General features: G+C 39.8%; 4 protein-coding genes across 4 annotated transcripts in view; 1 reads left to right on the top strand and 3 right to left on the bottom strand.

Moving 5' to 3' along the window:
- LOC134812032 (uncharacterized) overlaps positions 1-2288 on the bottom strand; it is an 88282-nt gene extending 85994 nt beyond the window's left edge. Inside the window, exon 1 of the mRNA XM_063819218.1 lies at positions 2279-2288. The gene's annotated coding sequence lies outside the window, so the exon portion shown is untranslated. The remainder of the gene's footprint in view (positions 1-2278) is intronic.
- Positions 2289-2992: 704 nt separating this feature from the next.
- Positions 2993-9172, top strand: LOC134826489 (dynein regulatory complex subunit 5-like). The gene is made up of 7 exons (XM_063838869.1): positions 2993-3042; positions 3178-3239; positions 6055-6119; positions 6268-6346; positions 6678-6805; positions 7467-7510; positions 8100-9172. The coding sequence occupies exons 1-7, from the start codon at positions 3004-3006 to the stop codon at positions 9027-9029; spliced, it is 1347 nt and encodes a 448-aa protein (XP_063694939.1). The 5' UTR covers positions 2993-3003; the 3' UTR covers positions 9030-9172.
- Positions 9173-9422: 250 nt separating this feature from the next.
- LOC134826488 (mucin-7-like) lies at positions 9423-12650 on the bottom strand. The gene is made up of 5 exons (XM_063838868.1): positions 12424-12650; positions 12002-12131; positions 11522-11609; positions 11128-11238; positions 9423-10711 (listed from the first exon to the last, which is right to left on the bottom strand). Exons 1-5 carry the CDS (start codon positions 12643-12645, stop codon positions 9853-9855), a joined length of 1410 nt encoding a protein of 469 aa, XP_063694938.1. The 5' UTR covers positions 12646-12650; the 3' UTR covers positions 9423-9852.
- A 232-nt stretch (positions 12651-12882) lies between these two features.
- LOC134826487 (phosphoglucomutase-1-like) lies at positions 12883-15124 on the bottom strand. The gene has a single exon (XM_063838867.1). The coding sequence runs from the start codon at positions 15105-15107 to the stop codon at positions 13449-13451; it is 1659 nt and encodes a 552-aa protein (XP_063694937.1). The 5' UTR covers positions 15108-15124; the 3' UTR covers positions 12883-13448.
- Between the last annotated feature and the right edge of the window lie 7311 nt (positions 15125-22435).

Raw genomic sequence — 22435 nt, 5'->3', positions numbered from 1 at the left:
CTTTGGTTCAACAGAAGTAACTTGCTTGGGTGGAACAATATACTCCTTTTCTAAGACTCCTCAATGTTTGCCAGAGGGAAGCTGCACTGGACTGACCCCTGCATGGAGTTATCTACAAACTTCTCAGACGTTTCCTGTGCCCTCTGGTACCAAAGTTGAGGTGTCCTGCTTTACTAGATTACAGATGTCAGGAAGCACAGTAGTAACATGTCACAGTGGCATCTTATTCTTGTACGATGAGGAACCACTCTGTGTTGCAAGTAACAGATCTGGCTGGATAGTACCGGACAGTGACGAACAATACGAGTACGACTTCACGACTGAGCCCCTTGTTGTGATAAATAACACTCCACTTAATGCTCAAAATAGAAACTTGTGGATCGATTTCTTTAGTGACTCTAAGCATTTAGGATATTTGCACATAAGTTTCAGTTATTCCTATGGTGCAGGGTATATAGTGTCAATATGTCAATCATCTTGGAAGTATTTTCCTTCTTCGTTTCCAAAGACACTTAGCCAACGCTGGTCGATCTCTTTATTGGATGGATCTATGGTGGTGGAATGTAATGATATACAAGTCATCGACATTGACTTCACTGCTTCGAACTGTAATGAAACTTGGTCGTCTGGTAATGGCAATATGATAATGTTTGGGTCAAAGGACGACACTTCTGACTATTTTCGACGACCCGTTATCATTGCAGGTATGGATATCTCCTTTTAATACTTAAATTTGCCACCAATGAAGAGCTTTTCAACTTCTAAAAATTTCTTAAGAGGAATTTAATGGCCGTAAAATTCAGGGCACATACTTTAGATCAGACAACTTTGAAACAGGTTTCTGAACAACAATTTATCAATGATCATTAGAATTATCTAAAATTTTCTCTTAATCGTTCGATGTTGACCAACTTAATGACGTTGGAGTACTTGATATAAATGCGATAAAATTTGTTGCAAAATTCAAAATTTACCGTTATTTGTAATGTGACTGCTTTCAAATGCACAGCAAAAAATTATGGCGTTCAGCCCCGGCTCCTCTCCTAAACTGGGGCTCACAACCAACAATCCATCCAACAGGCCTTCACCACGGTCCCCCTCCTCCTTCCCCATCCTCCTTCCCCATTATCCTTCCCCCTCCTCCTTCCCCATTATCCTTCCCCATTATCCTTTCCCACCCGGCCCCAGTGGAAACTCTTGGATTTATCCATGGAATCATTATGTTTAAATCTTAACCCAGATATTTTATTCGATATATTGTAATAATGTTAGGCCAAGTTCTATAAAGAATAAAGTCAAGACAACACAGTTTCATATTCCAGTTATTTTTTTCTGGGACTGAGGTGAACTGCAGTCAAATTGCAGTAGGTTTAATCTGAGTCAAATTGTCTACTACAAATGGCATCTTGGAATGAACTTAGCTCATATATTCCCAAACCATAGAGCTCCAACAGGGCTGTCTCACTAACTGCATTTTGTCAATCGTGAGACAGCACGTGGCAGAAACTAATAGATATTTCTTCAAGGCTGATAGATAGAAGACATCCCTCGGTGAAAATTGAAAGGTCTTGTTTATGTTATCCTGATTACTTCTTTACTAAGAGCTGAGAAGAAATTACCTGTTTCTATTCCAGTAACCTGGATGCAGTCGTTTCCGCCCAAAGACAGGGTTGGTTGTCATGTGCCTGAAAGTCTTAAACGGATATTAAAAGCGAATTACCATCTCCAGTAAAACTTCTCCTTAAAGGAATAAGCAGGGTATAGAGAGGTTTAACTACTATACATACTATTGAGACGTTGATATAAAGATGCCAACTAGTAAACAAATTGGAACTATGAAATAGAAATGGCCAGGTGTCTAAATTCCTACCGAGATAAATGAAATTTGTAATGATGTGTCAGTTATGATGGGACTGTCTTCGGGACTAAAACTGATGGTCTTCTACTTTTCAGGGGTGATCTTGTAGGTCGAACCTCTCAAGGAATCTAAGGGCCAACCTCTTGAGTCTTGAGTCTTAATCCAAAATGTTATTATCTTGAACCTGAACCAAAATCCGGAATATTTTAGAAGCTTGGATTTTCTTGTGCACGATGTACACATTTTGGTAGCTGATAAATTATTTAATTTTAATCTCAAGGGAGTTTAACTTCATTTTTGAGTTTTGATTTTTAAATCAGTTTTGTGCGGAATGATTTGTTATGTTTTTTAAACACAATTATTTTGTTATATTATTATTCCTTATACAATATTATCATATTCTCAGACATCACAAAAACACAAATTATTTATTAAGTAACTTCATTACTTATCTCATTAAGTTAGTAATCTCATTAAGTTAGTAATCATCATCATAATAATTTTATATGATATAATTATGGAATCCCCCCTATCCCCCTTTTTTTCATTTAACAATTTAAACGACAGTGTTGCTGGTCTGAATGTTGTTCCGACAGAAAGACGAGAATCCTCCAAACGTACAATAAGCAGTCGTTCACATGGTTGAGGCTCAATTATCTTCATTATATTATTATTAGTTAAACTCGTGTCTTGCAGTCACCTTATCAGATACAACTAACTGTGATGACTTGTAAGTAAGCAATTGCTATGTTGTTGCTAACTTTAGCGACTGTTCTCATGAAAGCCACTCCATTTCAGCTACATCCCAGCTACATTCCAGCTTTATTCCACCTACTCTTGATACCTAGCTATTATAATATTCTTATATTGGATACTAGAATTGCCTTTTGTTTACTCACTGTTGCATATCAAATCAAACATCTTCTAACTCATATAAAAACAATGCTTTCGCTGCTTCAATACAAGTTGGCACTTTCTGATACAATAAGGTTTACAATTTTATTTGGAAATGGAAATGATGTAATTTAATATCGTATCATGTCATTTATTGGGCCTTACTCAACTTCTATGATTATTAAGCGAGAATCTAGAATTTAGATTATAAACTTTAATCAAAAACATTGCACCTTTAGGTTTTCTACGTTATGGAACCTCCACTTCTCGATGAAAATGAACAGAATCTTGTGAGTGTATTTGAATTTACATCAAGAAATGACAAATTATCTGTCATATTTTTTTGCAAAAATCTGAAAGTTAATTCGAACAAAGCTTTTGAATGTTAAGGGTTTCTTTAATTGACTAACTGTATCCAACTTCAGTTTGCAAACCCGGCGGCGGATCCAAGGAAGATGAGAAGAATAATAGCAGAAGATCCTGAATGGTATGAGAATATTTCATGGATATTCAAACCATTTACATATTATTATCCATCGTTTGCTTAGAACACAGCAACTGCAACAAGAAATGCGGCTGCTTTTCTTTTGTGGATGGCCGCTTAATTTCCCGATCCGTGATAGCGTATTTTATCATATTCCATGTAACCAGGGGACTCCAGGCTTTACTTTTTATAAGCATGCAGATATAAGATAGGCCGAGCGCCGCTGAGTTAATTCTATATTGAATTTGAAAATCGTGTATATTTCTATGTAACCATATTATGTTTATTGTTTGTGCAACCCGACACGGATTTGTGCATAATAGTAATACTAACTTGAAATAATATGCTATAAATTAGAGTCTAGTGGGATACGTACGGCTACCGGACAACTGAACCCAATTTGGACTTTTCCTAGACAGGGTAGCTTGGGAAAATAATTATAAACCCAATCAGACTACCTAATTAACTTTGAAACGACAACTGAACCCAATCGTCACTAGAAATCACTAACAGTTTAACAGGTTTCCAAATACCGTTCTAGTTTAGCTGCTGCCTGGTTTCTAGTGCTATAATTACGGAGACAAAACAGAGACAATATTTCATTAATGTTAATTTTAATAGGTAATTGTAAATATATAATAATTATTACTTAAAATCTCACACAAAGTCATCATAATATTTCAGCTTAAGCAGTAACATCGTGTCCAAAGCACTTAGCAATGGCAAAAAGATAATCTAAAACTGTATCAAAACTGTCAAACTTAGAACATATAATCATATAACTCAAGGTTCGAGCTCGTGTTCCTCCGTCTCTTGGAGGGAGTGACTCCAACAGCGAGACGATCGATATGAAAATCGGTTATCACCTGCTGCTCACGAATAGCCCTGAAATACTCCTGAACAGTGGGCTTGGCCCGAGTAACCCTTGACCTGAAACCACGGTGGAACTACGTTCAAAGTAGTGTACCACATCCATGAGCAAAGGATAAGTACTGGCAATGTGAATGGACAGAGCCTCAAACGCATCATCAATACTGGACAATGGCACGAATGCCAGAAATGCCACAAGCCTAGAGGCTCGAGCAAATTCCTTGTCACTGCGGTATTGGACCTTGAACTTTTTGAAGATGCGCTTCTGAACACTCTGACAAAGGTGAAAGAAGCAGTTCATCAAGTTGAACTTTTCTAACACCTTCGAAAAAGCGTTCATAGCTGCCTTCTCGAAACCATCATCAATATTACAAACAGCACTCTTTATAATATTCAACAAAAATATATACGTCTTCTCCGTCTTGTCAGAAAGTAGAGCGAACACCAAAGGGATGCACTTCTTGTCGATGACAGCGTGGATGGAGTAACTCTGTTGGAAAATCCTAGGGCAGACATAGAACGTTCCATCGGCAATCCAGTTAGGGTTACTAATAGATGACAAGGTCTCAGGTGCCTTTCGATCGCGAGATATGATCTAACAAGCTTACGTGTTCACGAAGCGTGCCGAAAAGGATACGATCCACTGCTCCTCAAGCATCGAGATCCGACCCAGGGCTCGAGATCTGAACCATGGCAGGCCCTCCCAAAGCATCAGGAGTCACGAGATCTGAGTCAAGTAACCTGAGCCAAGTATCCAGCGTGCTAATGGTGCGTTCCACCAGCTTTGGAAGACATGAAACAGTGGAACTATAAGAACGCCCATCAAGATCCGTATCTACAAGGCTAACTTTCAAAGCTAGACGGACACGTTGTCAGAATGCCAGAGACACAGTTTCCCAATTTTTTACTGGATTAGAAACCAAACTATGGGAAGAGACTGAGAGGACGACTCCGTAAAGGCTGGATGGCCTGTGTTCTCGAGGATGCAGTTGTCGTATTTCCAATTCGGGTGCAGTTGTGATATGACCTGGGTTCAGTTGTCGTTTTGGGATTTAAGCTGATTGGTCACCCAATTAAGCTGATTGGGTGCCTGTTAACTGCGTGGGAACTAGGTTCAATTGGGTTCAGTTGTCTGCCACCGGACAACTGAACCCAATTTGGACTTTTCCTAGACAGGGTAGCTTGGGAAAATAATTATAAACCCAATCAGACTACCTAATTAACTTTGAAACGACAACTGAACCCAATCGTCACTAGAAATCACTAACAGTTTAACAGGTTTCCAAATACCGTTCTAGTTTAGCTGCTGCCTGGTTTCTAGTGCTATAATTACGGAGACAAAACAGAGACAATATTTCATTAATGTTAATTTTAATAGGTAATTGTAAATATATAATAATTATTACTTAAAATCTCACACAAAGTCATCATAATATTTCAGCTTAAGCAGTAACATCGTGTCCAAAGCACTTAGCAATGGCAAAAAGATAATCTAAAACTGTATCAAAACTGTCAAACTTAGAACATATAATCATATTGTCGTTTTGGGATTTAAGCTGATTGGTCACCCAATTAAGCTGATTGGGTGCCTGTTAACTGCGTGGGAACTAGGTTCAATTGGGTTCAGTTGTCTGCCACCCATACGTACATGGTGAAAGTAACGATTTGCTTGATCAGTTCAGCGTTATATTAGGAACGTGGGCGACATTTGTGCGTGCGACAACGGTCGACGGACACAGGCTACCATGTACCAAAAAAATCTCATTCGCTAACCCTTGTCCTTGACTCTTTTGTGCCTTCGGCACATGAGTTATGGATCGGGAAAAAATTCTGATTTGGTAGCATGCAAATTGCAAATGCTTGATAAGTCAAGTATCTGCTAAATTTCGTTAATTAAAAATGTACCAATATTTATTCAAGTTGGTCCTTAAATCTAATTATTTTTCAGGAGCTTGGCAACAGTTCCTCGGCTTATTGACATATGTGTGAAACACATCGTGAACAATTTTGCAGGTAAGTAAATTATGCTATGGGTACGTGTACTACTACTAAATAAAACCACTATTTTGAATACTTTTGGTGACTTTTAAAATTATAGAACAATAGTTATTGTCCAACAAGTCATTTTGCAAATAGATGTTAATTTTATCTTTACCTACAGAGAACCCGTTATTGGATGAGCTGAAGCCAAAACACAAAGAAAAAGTTCTTGAGGCTTTGGCGACAGATCTTCCACTCAAGTAAGTTAGACCTTTTATTACCTTGAAGTAACACAGTATAAGTATGCGAACCGACTGCATTAAATTAAAATTACGATATTTCTTATATTTTGTCTTGAAATACATAATGCAGTCGGGCTTTTATTACATGCTCCTCTGTTTTACAGATTCCATTATGTATATTTGGTTTATTATTCCAGCCAAAGCTAGTAAAAATTTCTCAGAAAATCTTGTTAATAAGAATTTTTTGCAAAAAATTCCTGAATTCGAACAGCCTCAAATCTTTTACAATTGTATTACACACGGTCCATTAACTTATATTATAGTGATTCCAAGCTTTAAAATGTTACAGGATCACTGCACCGTTGGTCTCAGACGAGGGTTACTGGAAGAGATGCTGCAAATCCAGGTGGTCTGTTTGCGACACTGATCAGTACGGAGACAGTTGGAAGAGAATGTTTTTTGAACGAAATATGGAAGGTTTGTACAGCTTCACAAATTGTTATCGATTTTGATACAGTAAAAGAGTTTCATGCAATTTAAATCTTTTGAAATGCAAAGATATTTATGTACCATACAATAAATTTCTTTCCAAATATGACATCTAATCTTTCAAATAGTTCTCTGGGTGGTAATTTATATAAATTAATTCAAGTACTGTCCTCAAAATAAATAACACGAAGTTGAATGTTCCAGTCAGTATTGACAGTATCTTCTGCACGTGAAGCTTGATTTCTGTTGCATGCACATAAGCAAATAGGAACAACCCAATTGATGTTACGTGAGCTATAAAAACAATAAACTGAATCTTGTAGGTCGTCTCTGATGGCATGCAAGTATCCTTTCTGTAACATATGAAATCATTGATCAGAAGAATGACCAAAACAACTCCAAGCAGGATTGACATGAATAAGGGAGATATTGAGAATTGGAATTCCGGTGCTATTCGTCTGCGTTTATTCTGTTCTTTGTCCACTCTGTCGTCCGTTTGATTATCCATATCTGCTCAAATTGAATCAGCTAAGACGAATGTTAAAAACCAATGACACTATTAAAATTGGAACTAAATGTTAAAGCTTTTTTTACTGTTCTTTTCTTGGTGTGCTCCTTCATAAAGTGTTATTATAATCGAACATTTCAGATTTGATCGAGAATTACGTGCCAGAATCAACGGAACTTTCTGACGTAAGTTTTTTATTCTTTTTTAATATATTATCAATATAACTTAAAACAATAAGAAATTTCAAATTAACAAGTTGTAGAACCTACATAGTCCATATCCTTCGTTTGTGCTCGTCCTCATTGAAATGTGATTACTTGGTACGCGCGTGACAAAAATACTACATCTCTGCGCGCGAAATTGAGCTGTTTCCATGACGATAGGCCATAATTTGCGGATCAGATCCTTTACTTGATATTATGTGCAGATTTGTTGGGGTCCTGAAACCAATCAATTAAGTGGTAGTGGTGCATAACACAATTTTGCAAAATGTTTTATAGTCGCCCGGCCTCAAATTTAATACAACTGGGTCGAATGACAGAGATAATTACCTTCGACAGACCGAAACTAGACTGTGATCATAGTTTTCAGTTTTGATGGTTTTTCAGTTTCAAGATCAATATTAAGATTTTTAAAACCTATCATTTTTTAGTTTCTCTCTCTAACTTACTTTGAATTATGTAAATTTAAGTAAAAATGTTGTAAAGTGGTTGCCCACTGCCCACAACAATTACTTTCGCAGCATCTATGAAACTCAATTTTAAACCATTTCAGATCACAGAGACTCTAGAGCTGTCGAAAGATTTTATAAAGCGTCTAAGAATTAGGCAACTCTTGCCGCAAATCAAGGATGTCAGTTCAGGCTTGCCTCAGGAAGACGAAGTATCAGATCAAGGTTCAGACAATGGAACAGATGATTCACTCGACCATTTCGATTTTGGACTTATCATCAATAAATTGCCCAACCTGGCTGAACTTTCTATAACCTATGGTGTGCGAAATTGTGGAATGAACTTTGAGTGGTCCCTCTTTGAGTTCACACAGAAAGATTGCTCACTTCTCGCCAAAGCAGTGAAGTCCTGCACACATCTTCAAATATTACGTCTGCAAAGATGCCAAATAGAAGATGAGAAGGCGAGGCTAATAATAAGTCACTTATTAGATCACCCAGGCCTGAGAGTTCTTGATTTGTCCCATAACAGGATTGGAGACAAAACTGGCAGAGCTGTGGGAAAGCTTCTGTCAGTCAACAAAATTCTTGAAGAAGTCAATCTGTGTGATAACACCATTCAAGCTGAAGGAGCATCAGCCATAGCCTTCTCTCTCAAGAAAAACAGTACATTACAAACTCTTAATCTGAAGCTGAATAGAATTGGAGACGAGGGAGGCCGCAACATTTGCCAGGCGCTAATGAAGACCTCAACCTTGCTTCACATCGATCTCTCGAGCAATGGACTTGGGGAGCACGTGGCAGCAAACTTAGCCGAAGTCCTCAGTCACAACCAATCTCTTGAGCACATCATCATATCGTGCAACAAACTGGGTGTAGCTGGTGGCAGAGTACTCCAGGAGGGACTCGAGAATAACAGGGTCCTCAAAACATTTGACCTGAGGCTCACCGAAATATCACAACAGAGTGAGCATTCAATCATGAACGTCATTAAGAGCAATAAGGAGAAGGACAACAACTCTATTTCTGTATGAAGGACAATAAATAAAGCAAACTAGAGAGAAGCCGATGACTTTGGCGCCAATTTGATTGTAAACAGTATTTTATCAGATGTTAATTTGTGAATAAAATGTGTCCATCATGTTCTTACATTATTTCTTAGATACTCTCATTATAAGTTGGTTTGACTTCCTTTTCAATAAGATGAACTAAATGAATTTTCAAATTTCAAAAAATATACATTTATAAATATAGTTAAATCATAAATTATCACTCAAAGTTTAATCGTGCCACGCTAAAATGTGGCGTCGAGGTGATTGTATCGATTTGGAAGATTAAAACTAGCAACTGAAATTATCAACTACTTATCAATTTAAGATCTTACGAAATGATTTCACTGTCAAATTCATCTATATAATATTAAAAGACTTGATCTCGCACTAACTTCAATGATCACACAAAATATTGTAAATGGGCATATTATAATAATAATGGGATCTGAATTTCGTTATTCTCCCTGTCAATTGTGATAACCGGAAGGTAGGCGTTCCACAATACATACGAGAATCATATTAGTAGTCGCAGTAACTAAACTTTGAGAAGTGATTTGATTTGAAACCAAGTTACCAGCGATAAGTCTTCTTGTAAATTGGTTTGAGATGAACAGCTATGAACTGTCGGGTTGAGTCTCCGCAGCCAGACAATATATGCAAAATAATAATCCTGAATTCCGTAGTTCAGGGTTGAATAATGAAGGAACTGATTACTAGGACTTCATTTTTGACTCTAGCTTTACCAATCTGACATTGAACTCCTCAACAAAGGCTTCACAATACAGCATGTGTGTAGCACACGGCGCTATGTCATTTTGTTTCTTAGCTGACTATCTGACATGAGGCTAGGTCCACTGCTCGGGTTGGCAGCCACAGAGTTTTTAGCGAACAGACTGTTGAAATCACTCCCCGACAAAGAGGTCGGATGAGGGTTAGCTACGTCGTTGCTCTGAGTCCGTTTGACGCCCTCAGCAAGAAACTTGGCAGACTGCAGAAAGTTCGGAATGAAAAATGGGGGTGGTACCATGAGTGGGAACGAGTGGTTATGTAAAGGCGAGACGAGGGCACCGTTAATTTGGGGGGATGGTGACGTCATTGTACTGAACGGTGAGTTGACAGTTTTTTGAATAGGGGGTTGTTTCAACAGAGGCGAATGGGACAGCGTCCCTACTGGAATTGTAGCAGTTTTTTCAGTCCGAATTTGTTTAGGAGTTCCAGCAGCACTCGAAGTAGGTGCTAATGCGGGACTGCTAGCAGGAGGGGGCGCAGGACATTTTGTTGGGGCTGGTGTAGCTGCGGCTTCTGTTTTTACGATGACACTGGTGCTTGGTGAGGGTTTCTCGGCAGACCTTTCCGGAGTGCTGGCCGGTTTCTCTGTTTTCATCGACTCTTTCTCGGGCGATGCCGATTTTCTATCTGATTTTGTGACATTGGGTTTCTCAGGTGCATCCGGTTTTATGGACTTCTCAGATTTAGCTGTTTTATCAGAATTAGCTTCTGGTTTTTCAACGAGAGTGTCGGTACTCTGACGTCTGCTGACTTTGTCAGCGTTGGACGGCCGCCCTGCTTTACTTTTCGTGGGGGTTTTCACCGATTTTCCATTTGAAGTATCACCATTCTTAACTTTCCGTTTCTTGTTCTTCTTTCCTTTAGCACCTCTTTTCCTGAACAGATTGTTGAGGATTAATTAACATTTTCCCTGACTAATCTGCTCGTTAAAAAAGGAAGCAGACGTGGTTGGCAAAGCTATTATAAAGCGAGTAACATCAGTTAAAACGGTCACTTATGATTATATTACCATATTTGGTTACACAATCATAATTAAACCAATAGATTTATAACAATCTTGTAATGTAATGCCTTGACAATTCATATCAATGAATTGTAATTCCTGAATTTACTTAATAGCAAAAAATTGAACAAAAGTGTGAATTTAGGTGTTTGTATGCCGCTCATATTATTAATAATCTTACTCATTGAGGGTTGAAAACCATGTCAGCACCATCTGACTGTGAAAGATTTTTAAAAACCATACGGCAAACATTAACATTAAAGGACGCAATAAAGATAACTTATAGACCTCTTGGTTTTAGGAGAATAATCGTCATCTGTACTATCATCTACATCAGAAGCTAACAGTTGGGCTTTTTTCGTCAAGAAAGCTATCGAACTTACTTTCGGATCGTCGAACCTGGGAAGTTTGAACAGTGAGTTACAACACAGCACTGGCGTATTAAGTAATTTGTATTCGGTTAAAGACGAATTTTGGATATAAACCGTTATATAAATATGATGCAATTGTTCGGTATGCGTACAAACCAAGCTAATGCAGCCTCGAATTGCAGTCACAGTACAAAGTTATGGCTAAAGCACTTTAACTGATTTTACAGTCGATCATATCTCAATATGGCGATATTGAAGGCTGTACAAAATCAAGGTCATTAATTTGATTATATTTGCCATCCAAAAGATACCTTGGTAAAGCCCATCCTTGTTTGTTCGTATCGATGAAGCAGCCACAATACTCCTTTCCTCGCCACTGCACCGACATAACCAACAGACCTGGGAAATTACGAAATTAATAAGTCTGCTAGAGCTACAGTTGAATTGTGTAAGTAAAAAAATCAGTGCATATGCAATTACGATCAACACGGTATTACAACTTACAATAGAAGGAAATAACTTGTCTACAGAAAGTTTTCTCATTCAAGTACTATCTAATTAACAATCGAACTGTGTGATCCGATGAATGAGCTTGAATAAAACTGTCGCGATAAATCAGAATCGTTTCGACACGTGACTACTGACGACCATTCAGATGACCGACCAATCCGATTAAATGCACGGTCTGGTATAATATCACGTGATAATTGTTCGTCACTTTTCCAAGCGTAGCCAGGCTCATTAAAACACAAAAAGGTCGCAATCAGATACACAACCTGTCGTTCCCTTACCTTCAGGGACTTCTTGTAAAACTTTAGCTTTGACCACAACGTTAGTTCCAGCCTTACAAGGCTTTGCTGGCAGTTTGGGGATTCTGGTTGCTCGAGCTGCGGCTGTTCTCTTCAGTGTCAATGACTTTATCTGGGAAGAATCTCAATTTAATAAACGGCCAATAACGAGATTTCAGCCGAGCTTTATGGCAAGATTTGAGATCTAGTGCTTAATATAGTATAGAATTGGCGAGGACGCATTATAACTGTCATCGTGGGTGGCCATTAAATGCACGACTGCACGGTAAGGGGTTGTGCAAATAACGGAGTGGAATAGCTAGATAGGGTCTCCCGTGTAGATTTAATTGTACAGACTACAGAGATAATATTAGAGGGTATTACAGTTTCAGCAAACCAAATCAAAGAGCCCGGAAATAAGTTACCTGGTTAGCGGCTTTAGTGGTGTAGTCGTCTTTGTAGGCAGCTTTTCTCCGGCAAACTCGCTTGTTTCTGGTGACAGCACCGTTAGTAAGGGGCTCCGGGGGAGGCGCCCCATTGACCACAAGTGCTGAGGTTGGGGGTCCTGTTCCGTTCTCTGTAGAGGCGGGGGTCGTCCCGTTCACTTGTACTTCCTTCATCTCCGCCTTTTGCGGATCATCGGACATGTCTTCTAAAACAAGTCATCTGTTAAAACTGAAACTACTTAAAATATCATTACAACTGGACTGCAGACATCATGAAATAAAATTGAACAATAAAAGTAAGTGTAAATCAGTTCAACTATGCTAAATGAATGAAAATCGAATTCAAATACTAACATGATAATATGAAAAGGACTCGCCGCAATGTCAAACGCAGACCATAATGGAATGTGTCCGATAGAAACAGTTAAAACCCACAAACTCTTGTACAACTTGCCAAAATTTACAGTAAACTTTAGATTAACAATCGGAAAGTATCGATGAAACCCCGCCATGCACTAAAAATATATTCTCGAAATCAAATCAAAATAACAATAAATTATTAGAACACTAGTTAATCAATCTTCTGAATAAGTAATCGAATGATCGTTGAGTTAATTTTGTGATAAAATACGATAAAGTTAAATGGTGCCTGCACTCATCTAACGGAGAGGTAGATTTGGGAGAAACAATAAATTAACAGACCAAGTTTAACCAGTTCCCCTCAAAGAGTGGGTATGCCCGCAGCTCACGTAATTATCTGTTTGCAACATGTTAAAACTCCCGAAACCTTACTAAAAAGCTGTGAGACAGTTTCGCACCTCAGCAAAGTGTAATAAATTACATGAATCGTAAAACAGTTCATCTAAAAATCCTGTAAACTTTACTAAAAATTCAATTCGAAATTACAAAACTTACAAAATTGATTAATTATATCTATCATGCAGACGAAGAAACGCCAGTCATAAATTATAACAAACGGTTCTCATATTATAACTAGAAATACCCTACGTGATGACGGTCGGAGCCTCTCTCCCCGAAAGAGCTCTGATGTCACTAACAAGAAGAGCAAACTCTACCAGAGGACTGAGGATCTCCTGAGCGTTTCCATCAACTTCAGATGTAGAGTAGTACTCCAGATAAATCCGGATAGTAGCCCCACTGGAACCAGTGCCGGACAGACGGAAAATCACCCTGGACCCAGTAACAGAAGTGAAAACAAACCCTTGGTTCAGTGCCCGGTCCCCGTTCACAGGGTCCGTGTAGGAGAAGTTCACACAGGATATGACCTCCGTGACCCCCATAGCTGGTAATGAGCAGTCAGGGGCAGTGTAGTTGTTGACGGCTGCCATAACGGCAGCTCCTTGCTCAGTGGTGAGAGCTTCGTAGTCGTGCCTGCAGTAGAAATGTCTACCGTATTCTTTCCAGTGAGACCTTATAATCTCTTCCACACTGCACTGTCGAGAAGCTAGAATTGAGAGCCAGGCTAGAGCTGCCCAGATACCGTCCTTCTCACGAATGTGGTTACTTCCTGTTCCAAAGCTCTCCTCTCCACACAGTGAGATCATGTCAGCATCCATCAGACTACCGAAATACTTCCAACCCGTGGGAGTCTCGTAGATCGCAAATCCGAGTTTCTTAGCCACTTGATCTACTGCTCCACTTGTTGGCAGACTCCTGCCTACGCCTGCAAACGTTTTACCAACGAAGTATGGGATGCAGTCCAAGTTGGCAGTGATGACAGCCAAGCTATCACTTGGTGACACGAAAAAACCGTTCTTGCCAAGAATCATGTTTCTGTCACCGTCACCATCGAATGCCACCCCAAATTCGTACTTCCCCGACTCCATTGTGGTCACTAATTCGGCGGCATAAACTAAGTTAGGATCAGGGTGGCTCCCTCCGAAATCAGGCAGAGGAGTGCACCTTATCAAGTGGGAGGAGTCTACCCCCAAAATATCTCCAAATATCCTGTGTACAGTGGAACCCATAACACCGGCCATGGCGTCCGCTGTGATGCACAGGTTATTCTGAAGAAGGTAATCCTTAATCTTAGGTAGATCAAATATCGTTCCTAATAGCTCTTCATGACACGCAACACCATCAACTACCTCCACCACAACCTGACCCTGGTCGGTTTCCAGTACTGTTCTACCGATTTTACTAATGGAAATATCCACTGGATCAAGAATGTTGTAGAAGGATCTAGTCTTAGTTTTCTGGAATATGGCATTAGTCACGTTATCAGGGGCTGGGCCCCCGTTTGCCACGTTATATTTGATCCCAAAGTCTCCGTCAGGGCCCCCTGGGTTATGTGAAGCAGTGAGAATGATCCCTCCAACACATTTATGGGTCCTGATATAAGCGGAGCAAGCGGGTGTGCTGAACAGCCCTTTTTTTCCGATAATCAGTTCCTTGAACCCGTTAGCAGCAGCCATTCTCACAATGAGCGGGATAACTACATTATTGTAATATCTACCGTCTCCCCCGATAAGCAGCTTCCTATTGGACGGATCAAGTTCACACACGGTTTCTAGGATGCTCTGGATAAATTTCTCGGTGTAATGGACCTGCTGAACCGTCTTCACGGGCTTCCGGAGACCAGAGGTACCGGGTTTTTGATCCAAGTAAGGGGTTTCAGTCACAACCCGGTTGGTCTTAGTCATGGCTACTCTGAAAAATTAATTCTAGTCTAACATTATAAAAGTACTGACGAGAGAAAGCAAAAGTTAAAAGTTGAGATGTGGCTAATTTGTTAGACCCTGGCTAGAATGTGTGCTGGCATTGACGCACTCGAACAGCTCCAAGTGTTTCGAGTTAACGAAATATCAAGAGAATTATTAAACAACAGTGGAGAATAAGGAGTGACCAGGTAAATGCAAACCAACAACGCCAACAGAATATAAATAACGATAGAAATCTTATTTCTGAGTTAAACTATAACTGTCACGACCGTTAGTAAACTCATAACAACAATAACTATATAAGTAAATAATCCGATTTTCGAACAGACTTACCCACAAGGTTCTCATCACGGTAATTAATAAATCAACCGCGTTGTTCCTCGGGAAAATGTTGTCTATCTTTAAGTGCAACGTTCAAAACCAGGCACTAGGTGGTGACTTAAAGATATCGTGCCGAATAAGCTGCAACAAGTAATATAGAGCTCACGGACCCTCGCTGCTGGAGGCTGAGGCCAATGAGCGGGCGAGTAGTGTCGGTCCAGCCAATGAAACAGAAGATTGCAGACACGTGACGGTGACAGTGCTACAAGTAATACTTCGCTCAAAAAGGCATAATGGGTTACAGCTCTCCGCTCAATTTATAGAATAAAAGGAGAGGTCGGCCCGACTTCCAGCACCACGTCACATTGTTCTGACTACATTTGTACCATCTAATCAGTTCCTCCGTCTGCAATTTTAATAAGCAGTTCAGCAACAATACGACTAAGATATGATATAAGCTAAGTAGATTATGTACCTAGTCGAGTGTCGTCACAACAAAGGCTTTACAATCCCGGGACTAATGCTTGTAAAGGCTAATGCCACAACAGGTATGTCAAATTATGCATGAATTTAATTCCCGGCCTAGGCTGGTTTTGAATACCTCCGAATATAAAACTAACGACCTGAGAGGGTAAGTAAACCGAGCTCGGTGAATGGTTTTATAGCCGTTTATGGTTTAGAATTCGGCTTATTAGAATATAGAGTTCAATCTCAGCCACAGATCAAGGCTGGTACGGAGCAAATTAGAATACTGAATATACGACACGGATTCTTCTGCAAAACATAACTAGATAACAACAGTTAAATCATCAGCTGGAAAAAGTATGAATTACGGCTCGGACAAAAAGCGAATCAAGTTTTCAAAACGTTTAAAAGAAAACAAAGTTTATCAACGGCTAAAATTTAAACAGATTGTGATATGCAGCAATAAGAATGGTCATTAAATATTCGGAAGCATGTCAAATGTGGTCAAATCTACGTTCGGTGGCTTTCTCACTACTTCATGACAACTGCCACGTCTGTTTTTATCGGCCTGCCGAATGCCAGCGACACTAGTAATTCCTCCTAACCGGCAACACTAATTCGAGTCTCTCTTTCCAGAAAATATCAAGGACTCTTACATCTCAACAGTCGACGACCTCATTTGTGGGCTGCAGTCTGTGCGTATTTGTAAACGATTTAAGGAAAGATAAAGCGTTTGGTTGTTACACAGATAAAGGAACTCTTTGCTCTTCAACACATTCTCACACAGACGTCATAATTAGGAAACAAGGGCATTATTCATAAAGCTTCCTAAACCAAAAACGGTTACAACAGTTTAGTGATCGCTAGTGCGATAATCACAAAATCTCGCCACAGGATGAAGCAAAACTTGCACATGAAAACCGATGACCACTTTCCACTGCACTGTATTTCATTTAAAAACAAAGCACTTCTCTCACGTTGTCCGAGAGAGAGAGAGAGAGAGAGTGAGAGCCAGATCCTGAGTTTTCCTGTTAGGGAATGAGTGAGCAGGTGTGCAGGTGTTAGACGAATAGGCCGGCTATTACAGGTCAGCCCCGACATAATTATCGTAGTGGCTCTGCACCGATCTGATCAATTCGTTACATACAACACATGGTTAATGCAACAGCATTATATCTACATACAAATATCGTCTATACGCCAACAGCTATACTTTCATTCACACCCTAGTTTTAAACATAGCACACGATGGAACACAAAGCTAAAACGTTTCCTAATCTGGCAGGAAAATGACGTTACCTCTCACAATATCACACACTGGTCAGTACAGTGTAAAATGCACAAAAGTGGGACTAGAACGGTGCTTACCACGGATCAAAGGAAACTAGAGAACGTTTAGACAGGAGCATGCTAAGCAGCACACTTCTCTCTATACATCTGTAGAAAGACAAGAGTGCAGCAAGACAGATTCTAGTTGAAAAGAGAGCGGAATGCAATAGAGTGAAGCCAGTAAAATGACAAATGAAATATATGGGAATGGCATATTTAATGACTCACTTTATATATTTCATGGCTGCTCGTTGTAAACAATGCATGTACCAACGACAAATAATTTCACAATTTTGGGCTACTAGATTCTGTCGAAAGAATGTAAAGCCGTTAAGAACGGAGTCCTCAGAAAAACTGGGCTAGTTTTTAAGGTATCAGTATGGCTTGATCTACTTAAAACTTTTCACACTTGCACGCTAGTCTGCATTTCCTACCCGGTTCACAACAAGATGGGTACGTTTAACAAAACAAAAGAGTATGATCATCTAATTGCTAATGCTCCACTGCTTACAGATGATCATTGAGAATTAATGGTATCAAAGGTCTAATAACCAGCCATTGCCAGTGAACCGGCGCATCATTTTGTTAATCATCTAAATACCTAATCACAGAGCCAGCAAGGAATGGTCTGATGGCACAGCTGAAATCGGACAGCAGCTGCTGGCAGCGATGACAAACGAATCATTATCAACATGATATATGGTACTAAAAGTGCTCTCTCTCTCCCTCTCTCTCTCTCTCTCTCTCTCTCTCTCTCTCTCCCTCCCTCTCTCTCTCTCTCTCTCTCTCTCTCCTCTCTCTCTCTCTCTTAGCTCACAGAACCGACTGGGGAGCGGGCGTCGGAAATGAGACACATTTAACAGTTGGCTGGGGTAAAATGCGTCGTTATTCTCATAACCGGTGTTACAGGAGGCGATGCATAAAATAGGATTTTAACCAGACAGTTAATTAAAGCGAGGTCAAGAAGGATCAGACGTGACGGGTCGTGTTAGCCATAAAATATTTGCAACTATGAATGCTACCAAAACGAACGGCTATAATCAAAATATTTGACATTAACGTGTAGACAAAATAGTATTCTGCAATTTTGTATTGCAAGCTTAATCGTTTAGCTTAATAACAGTCGGGGAGCGGCAACTGTATGATTTAATATGAAAGAGGCGCTGAGTAGTTCACGAATGGAAGTGTAAGATCAAAGGGCACTGAATATATTGTATCTTGTGAGAGATCTGGGCTGTGTTAATTTGCAAGTGATGACATCCCTGAATAAGTTGATAAAATTGGACTTTATCACTACTATATATAATACGCGACCGACATGGACCATACTGAAACCTTAATTGCAAGTTTCATCTGTTCACAATTCCTTACTGTGGACAAAGATAGAGCAGTAAGTGAAACGTGTCGCCAAGATAGAGTGTCCCTTCAAAGACTCCCCTCCGCCTGCAAATAGAAGAAAACTTTTATACTTTTGGGGAGCATACAGAAGGGTGGAAGAATCTGTATGAGGGGCACTTTTAGCGCACTGACCCCAAATCGCTGACCTTATATGGCTTCAAAATATATGGCAGTTGCAGAGTAAATTGTTGGCTACATGTATACTCTAAGGGGTGACCTCAGCCGTCAGTCAGATAAACAACTCCAGTATTAGCAATGCTGCAGACGCCAGATAGCAAGGACTGAATAAGCCTCGATGCTATGGCGACTTTGATTTAAATCACCCATTAAAATTGTGACAAGTATACGGCCACTGGAAACAAATTATAGGAGCAAGATTTAAACAGGGCATTTAGATCAATCAGGTGAGCACAAAAATATCAATTTAATTTCAACAGTTCAATGTTCATACAACAGTGATCAGCACATAAATTAGATAAAGTTTTGTCATTACAGTGTCAAGCACGAAGATGAAATTCTTAAAATGTCTATTTTGATTATTAATCGTGACTCTTGACTTATCCACGATGAACGATGCACACGAGAATGCTGCTTGTTTCAATGAACAAAAAGCACGTTGCAACATGGAATTATAAAGACTAAGAACCGTAAAAAGATCAGGACAATTGAAATACTAGTGACGTACGTATTGGAGCAAGAGTATTGAAAACACTAACACACACACACACATACATAATGCACAGTGACAAATAGACCTGAAATAAAAGCAATTCAAACATCCCTCAGCGGTGTAAAGTTGCGCTATTTATTTCTATATAAAAAGGTGATAATTCTTATTTTCCTACGGTTATAATATGGAACCGTATAATCAGGTTACCGTCGCTGAGCTTGGCCCTAGCTCGCTGTATAACAAATCCTAAGCCCAACAAAAGCAGCTATGAAAGAATATAAAGACACATGGACTCATGAGTTACCGACAGCTAGGTAGTACGTTACACGCAGACTTTTGGCGAAACAGAATCGTTAAATTACAGTCAGATCATGAGATACGTTTTAGAACTCTTCTCTGCCATTCACAAAACGAGCAGATAAAACGAGCAGATAAAGCAATGTCACGACACATGTGGCTCGTACAAAACCATCAAAACCGCGCCATTATATACAAGGAGCTAGGTGCTGTTACCGCAGCAGTGGTATAACAAAGTGAAGTCACCACACAACAAAGGAACACAAATTGCACAGATGAAAAACTACAAGGTCAGGCACACGGGGTGCGATGTGCATAAGTGGTACACCCGTACGTACAGCCTACTTCAGTGCTACTGTGCTGCTTATCAATATCAGTGCAATATGTTTGATTGGATATCTAGATTCTCAGCGGGGGATATCTATCCGACTAATACGTGAAATATTTGTCATTTCCATTATCAACCTGACATGCAACAACCGCGGTTTAAAAGGTGGTAAATATATGTAAACAGCTGGGGAACTAAGATCGTGAGTCCAAGTAGCTAACGTTAACCCGCAAGTTAACAAGAGGACCCTCAGCCCCAATGGGGCCTCTTTAGCATAATAGCCGGGCCAAAAAGGTAGTTAAGATGTTAGCACTGAGAGAGAGAGTGAGAGAGAGGTATAGCTAATAGTAATACTTATAGTTATATATATGGCGGAGAGGACGACACACCACAGATCAAAAGGAGCGATTAAAGATGCACGACGCGTAGCCCTTAGAGGAACACTAATAACCAGAGAATATATTTCGCATCAAAAGTAGCAGCCTCTCGCCCAACAGCTGCGCGTTATGAATTATGAAATTCGATCTGCAAACGTCCCCAAAATTACCGACAATGCCACGCCAGATCTGTGTTTAAAATGGGGCCTTGTCACACAAAGGTACTGTTGCGAGTCCCTGGGACAGCTAATCGAATCATTTGTCACAGTTTTAACGGTCCGAGATCACACGGTTTGAAATCGCCAAATTTGTTGCCATTTAGATTTATTCCCCGTCAGTCAGAGCACCGGTTCATCAGAAGAGTTCAGAACATTCATTTACGAATCACAGGTGCGCGTAATTTCATTAGATTAGAGCATAGAAAAAGTGGCAAAACAATGTAAGGTACTTTTACATAATTAAGGAAAGTGCTCAACAGAGTAAGAGTACTGAGAACAACAACAAGGGCCAGGGCCGGGCTAACAATTACCCTGAACAAAAAAGTAGACAAGAACATAAACAAAGAGTAAGTAAGCAGCTGAGCTGTAAATAGTACACAGAGCTGATCACCGACAATAAGCAGCAGCGGCAGCGGCAGCTTTCTCTCTCTCTCTCTCTCTCTCTCTCTCTCTCTCTCTCTCTCTCTCTCTCTCTCTCTCTCTCTCTCTCTCTCTCTCTCTCTCTCTCTCTCTCTCTCTCTCTCTCTCTCTCTCTCTCTCTCTCTCCTTCACGTTACACAAGGTCACCCACAACTACACATATACTATAGCTCCCTCTCTCTCTTATGCCAGCGCTTTGAAGTAAAGGCGGAAATTTCGTCTATTACAGCCTGTCTAGTAGAAGGCAGTGGGCTGGTAATTGTGCGGACATCACCGTCAACCGTGCATCTATACAGGCTATCAGGGAGAGAGCCAGGGAGAGGCCTAGGCCAGGGTTCATTAATTACAATACATATTATAACACTAATGATTTGATGCCGTTCACGATAATGATATTCAGTAATAATAAATACACATAATCATTCTTCAGAGATAATAAATATTAAGTAGCTCATTAGCGGGTAAAGCTAAATATTGGCGATAACAAATTTATATTTATAAAATTTGCCGTGACGCATTCATTAAAACACAACATTTTTGCAGTGTTAAGTAAATATGTAGTTGTAGTATGCAGCCGAAGAAACCACCAAAAAGTGAACAACACAAAAAAACTGCCAACTAAACTGTTATAGCATTGACAACTCTGGAAAGGTCAAACCATGCATTATATCAGGCAGGCCAGGCCACCGGAAAACAGTGAAGTATCGATCGTACAAAAGTTTGATAACTGAGGACATTACGATATTTAATGACATAATTGGTCATTATCCAAAGATTTATAACCACACAAGCTCTAATAAAGCCAGCGCCGAGGCAGCAGCTTTCTGAGCGACCTGCTATAGTGAGAGCTCGATCATATGTCACACGTGCATTTAATTTGAGGCACTTTACCATGGTCATTATTATATGGGTCTGATAAAATAACTGGCAACGGTTAAAGTTCTACAACTCTCTTTACCCCCATAAAGGGGCACTGTGACGTTTTTATCATGGCATGTCGTGTCGACATTGTATGTGTCCAATATAATAACTACCCAGTAAGCAGCTAAGTGTTTATCTTTGTAAGATGTGCATTCGCGACATCGTGAGGCATAACATGATAGTCATTTGCGACATTATGCCGCATAAACTCATAAAGATGGCTGTAAACTTACGACTTTCGACCATTATAAACGATAACTGTAAAACGAAAGTCTACAACTGAAAAAAACATAATGAGAGCAATTAAGCAGCCGACGAGAGCGCAAAATGCTATGTAATGCCGAGAGTTCGGTTAAACCAACATGAAATGATGTACTGTACTAAACATATGCTGCTACTCTCGCACAGATATAGAGCAGCAAAAGCGGGTTGTCCCGAAGTTAGTATGAGCCGGTCCGTTCCCTGCTGTATAAGCTGCTCAGCTGGGCTCATTAATCAAACCACCGTCTTGTCCTCTCATTATAAACCTTACCCGCACTGGTGAGGCTTGGGTCTATTATATGTGA

This window comes from Bolinopsis microptera, chromosome 2, assembly GCF_026151205.1.
Source record: "Bolinopsis microptera isolate Bmic1 chromosome 2, MBARI_Bmic_1.0, whole genome shotgun sequence".
NCBI classification, from domain to species: domain Eukaryota; kingdom Metazoa; phylum Ctenophora; class Tentaculata; order Lobata; family Bolinopsidae; genus Bolinopsis; species Bolinopsis microptera.
Note: the sequence above shows the minus strand (reverse complement) of the source record. Positions and strands in the feature narration are given on the sequence as shown.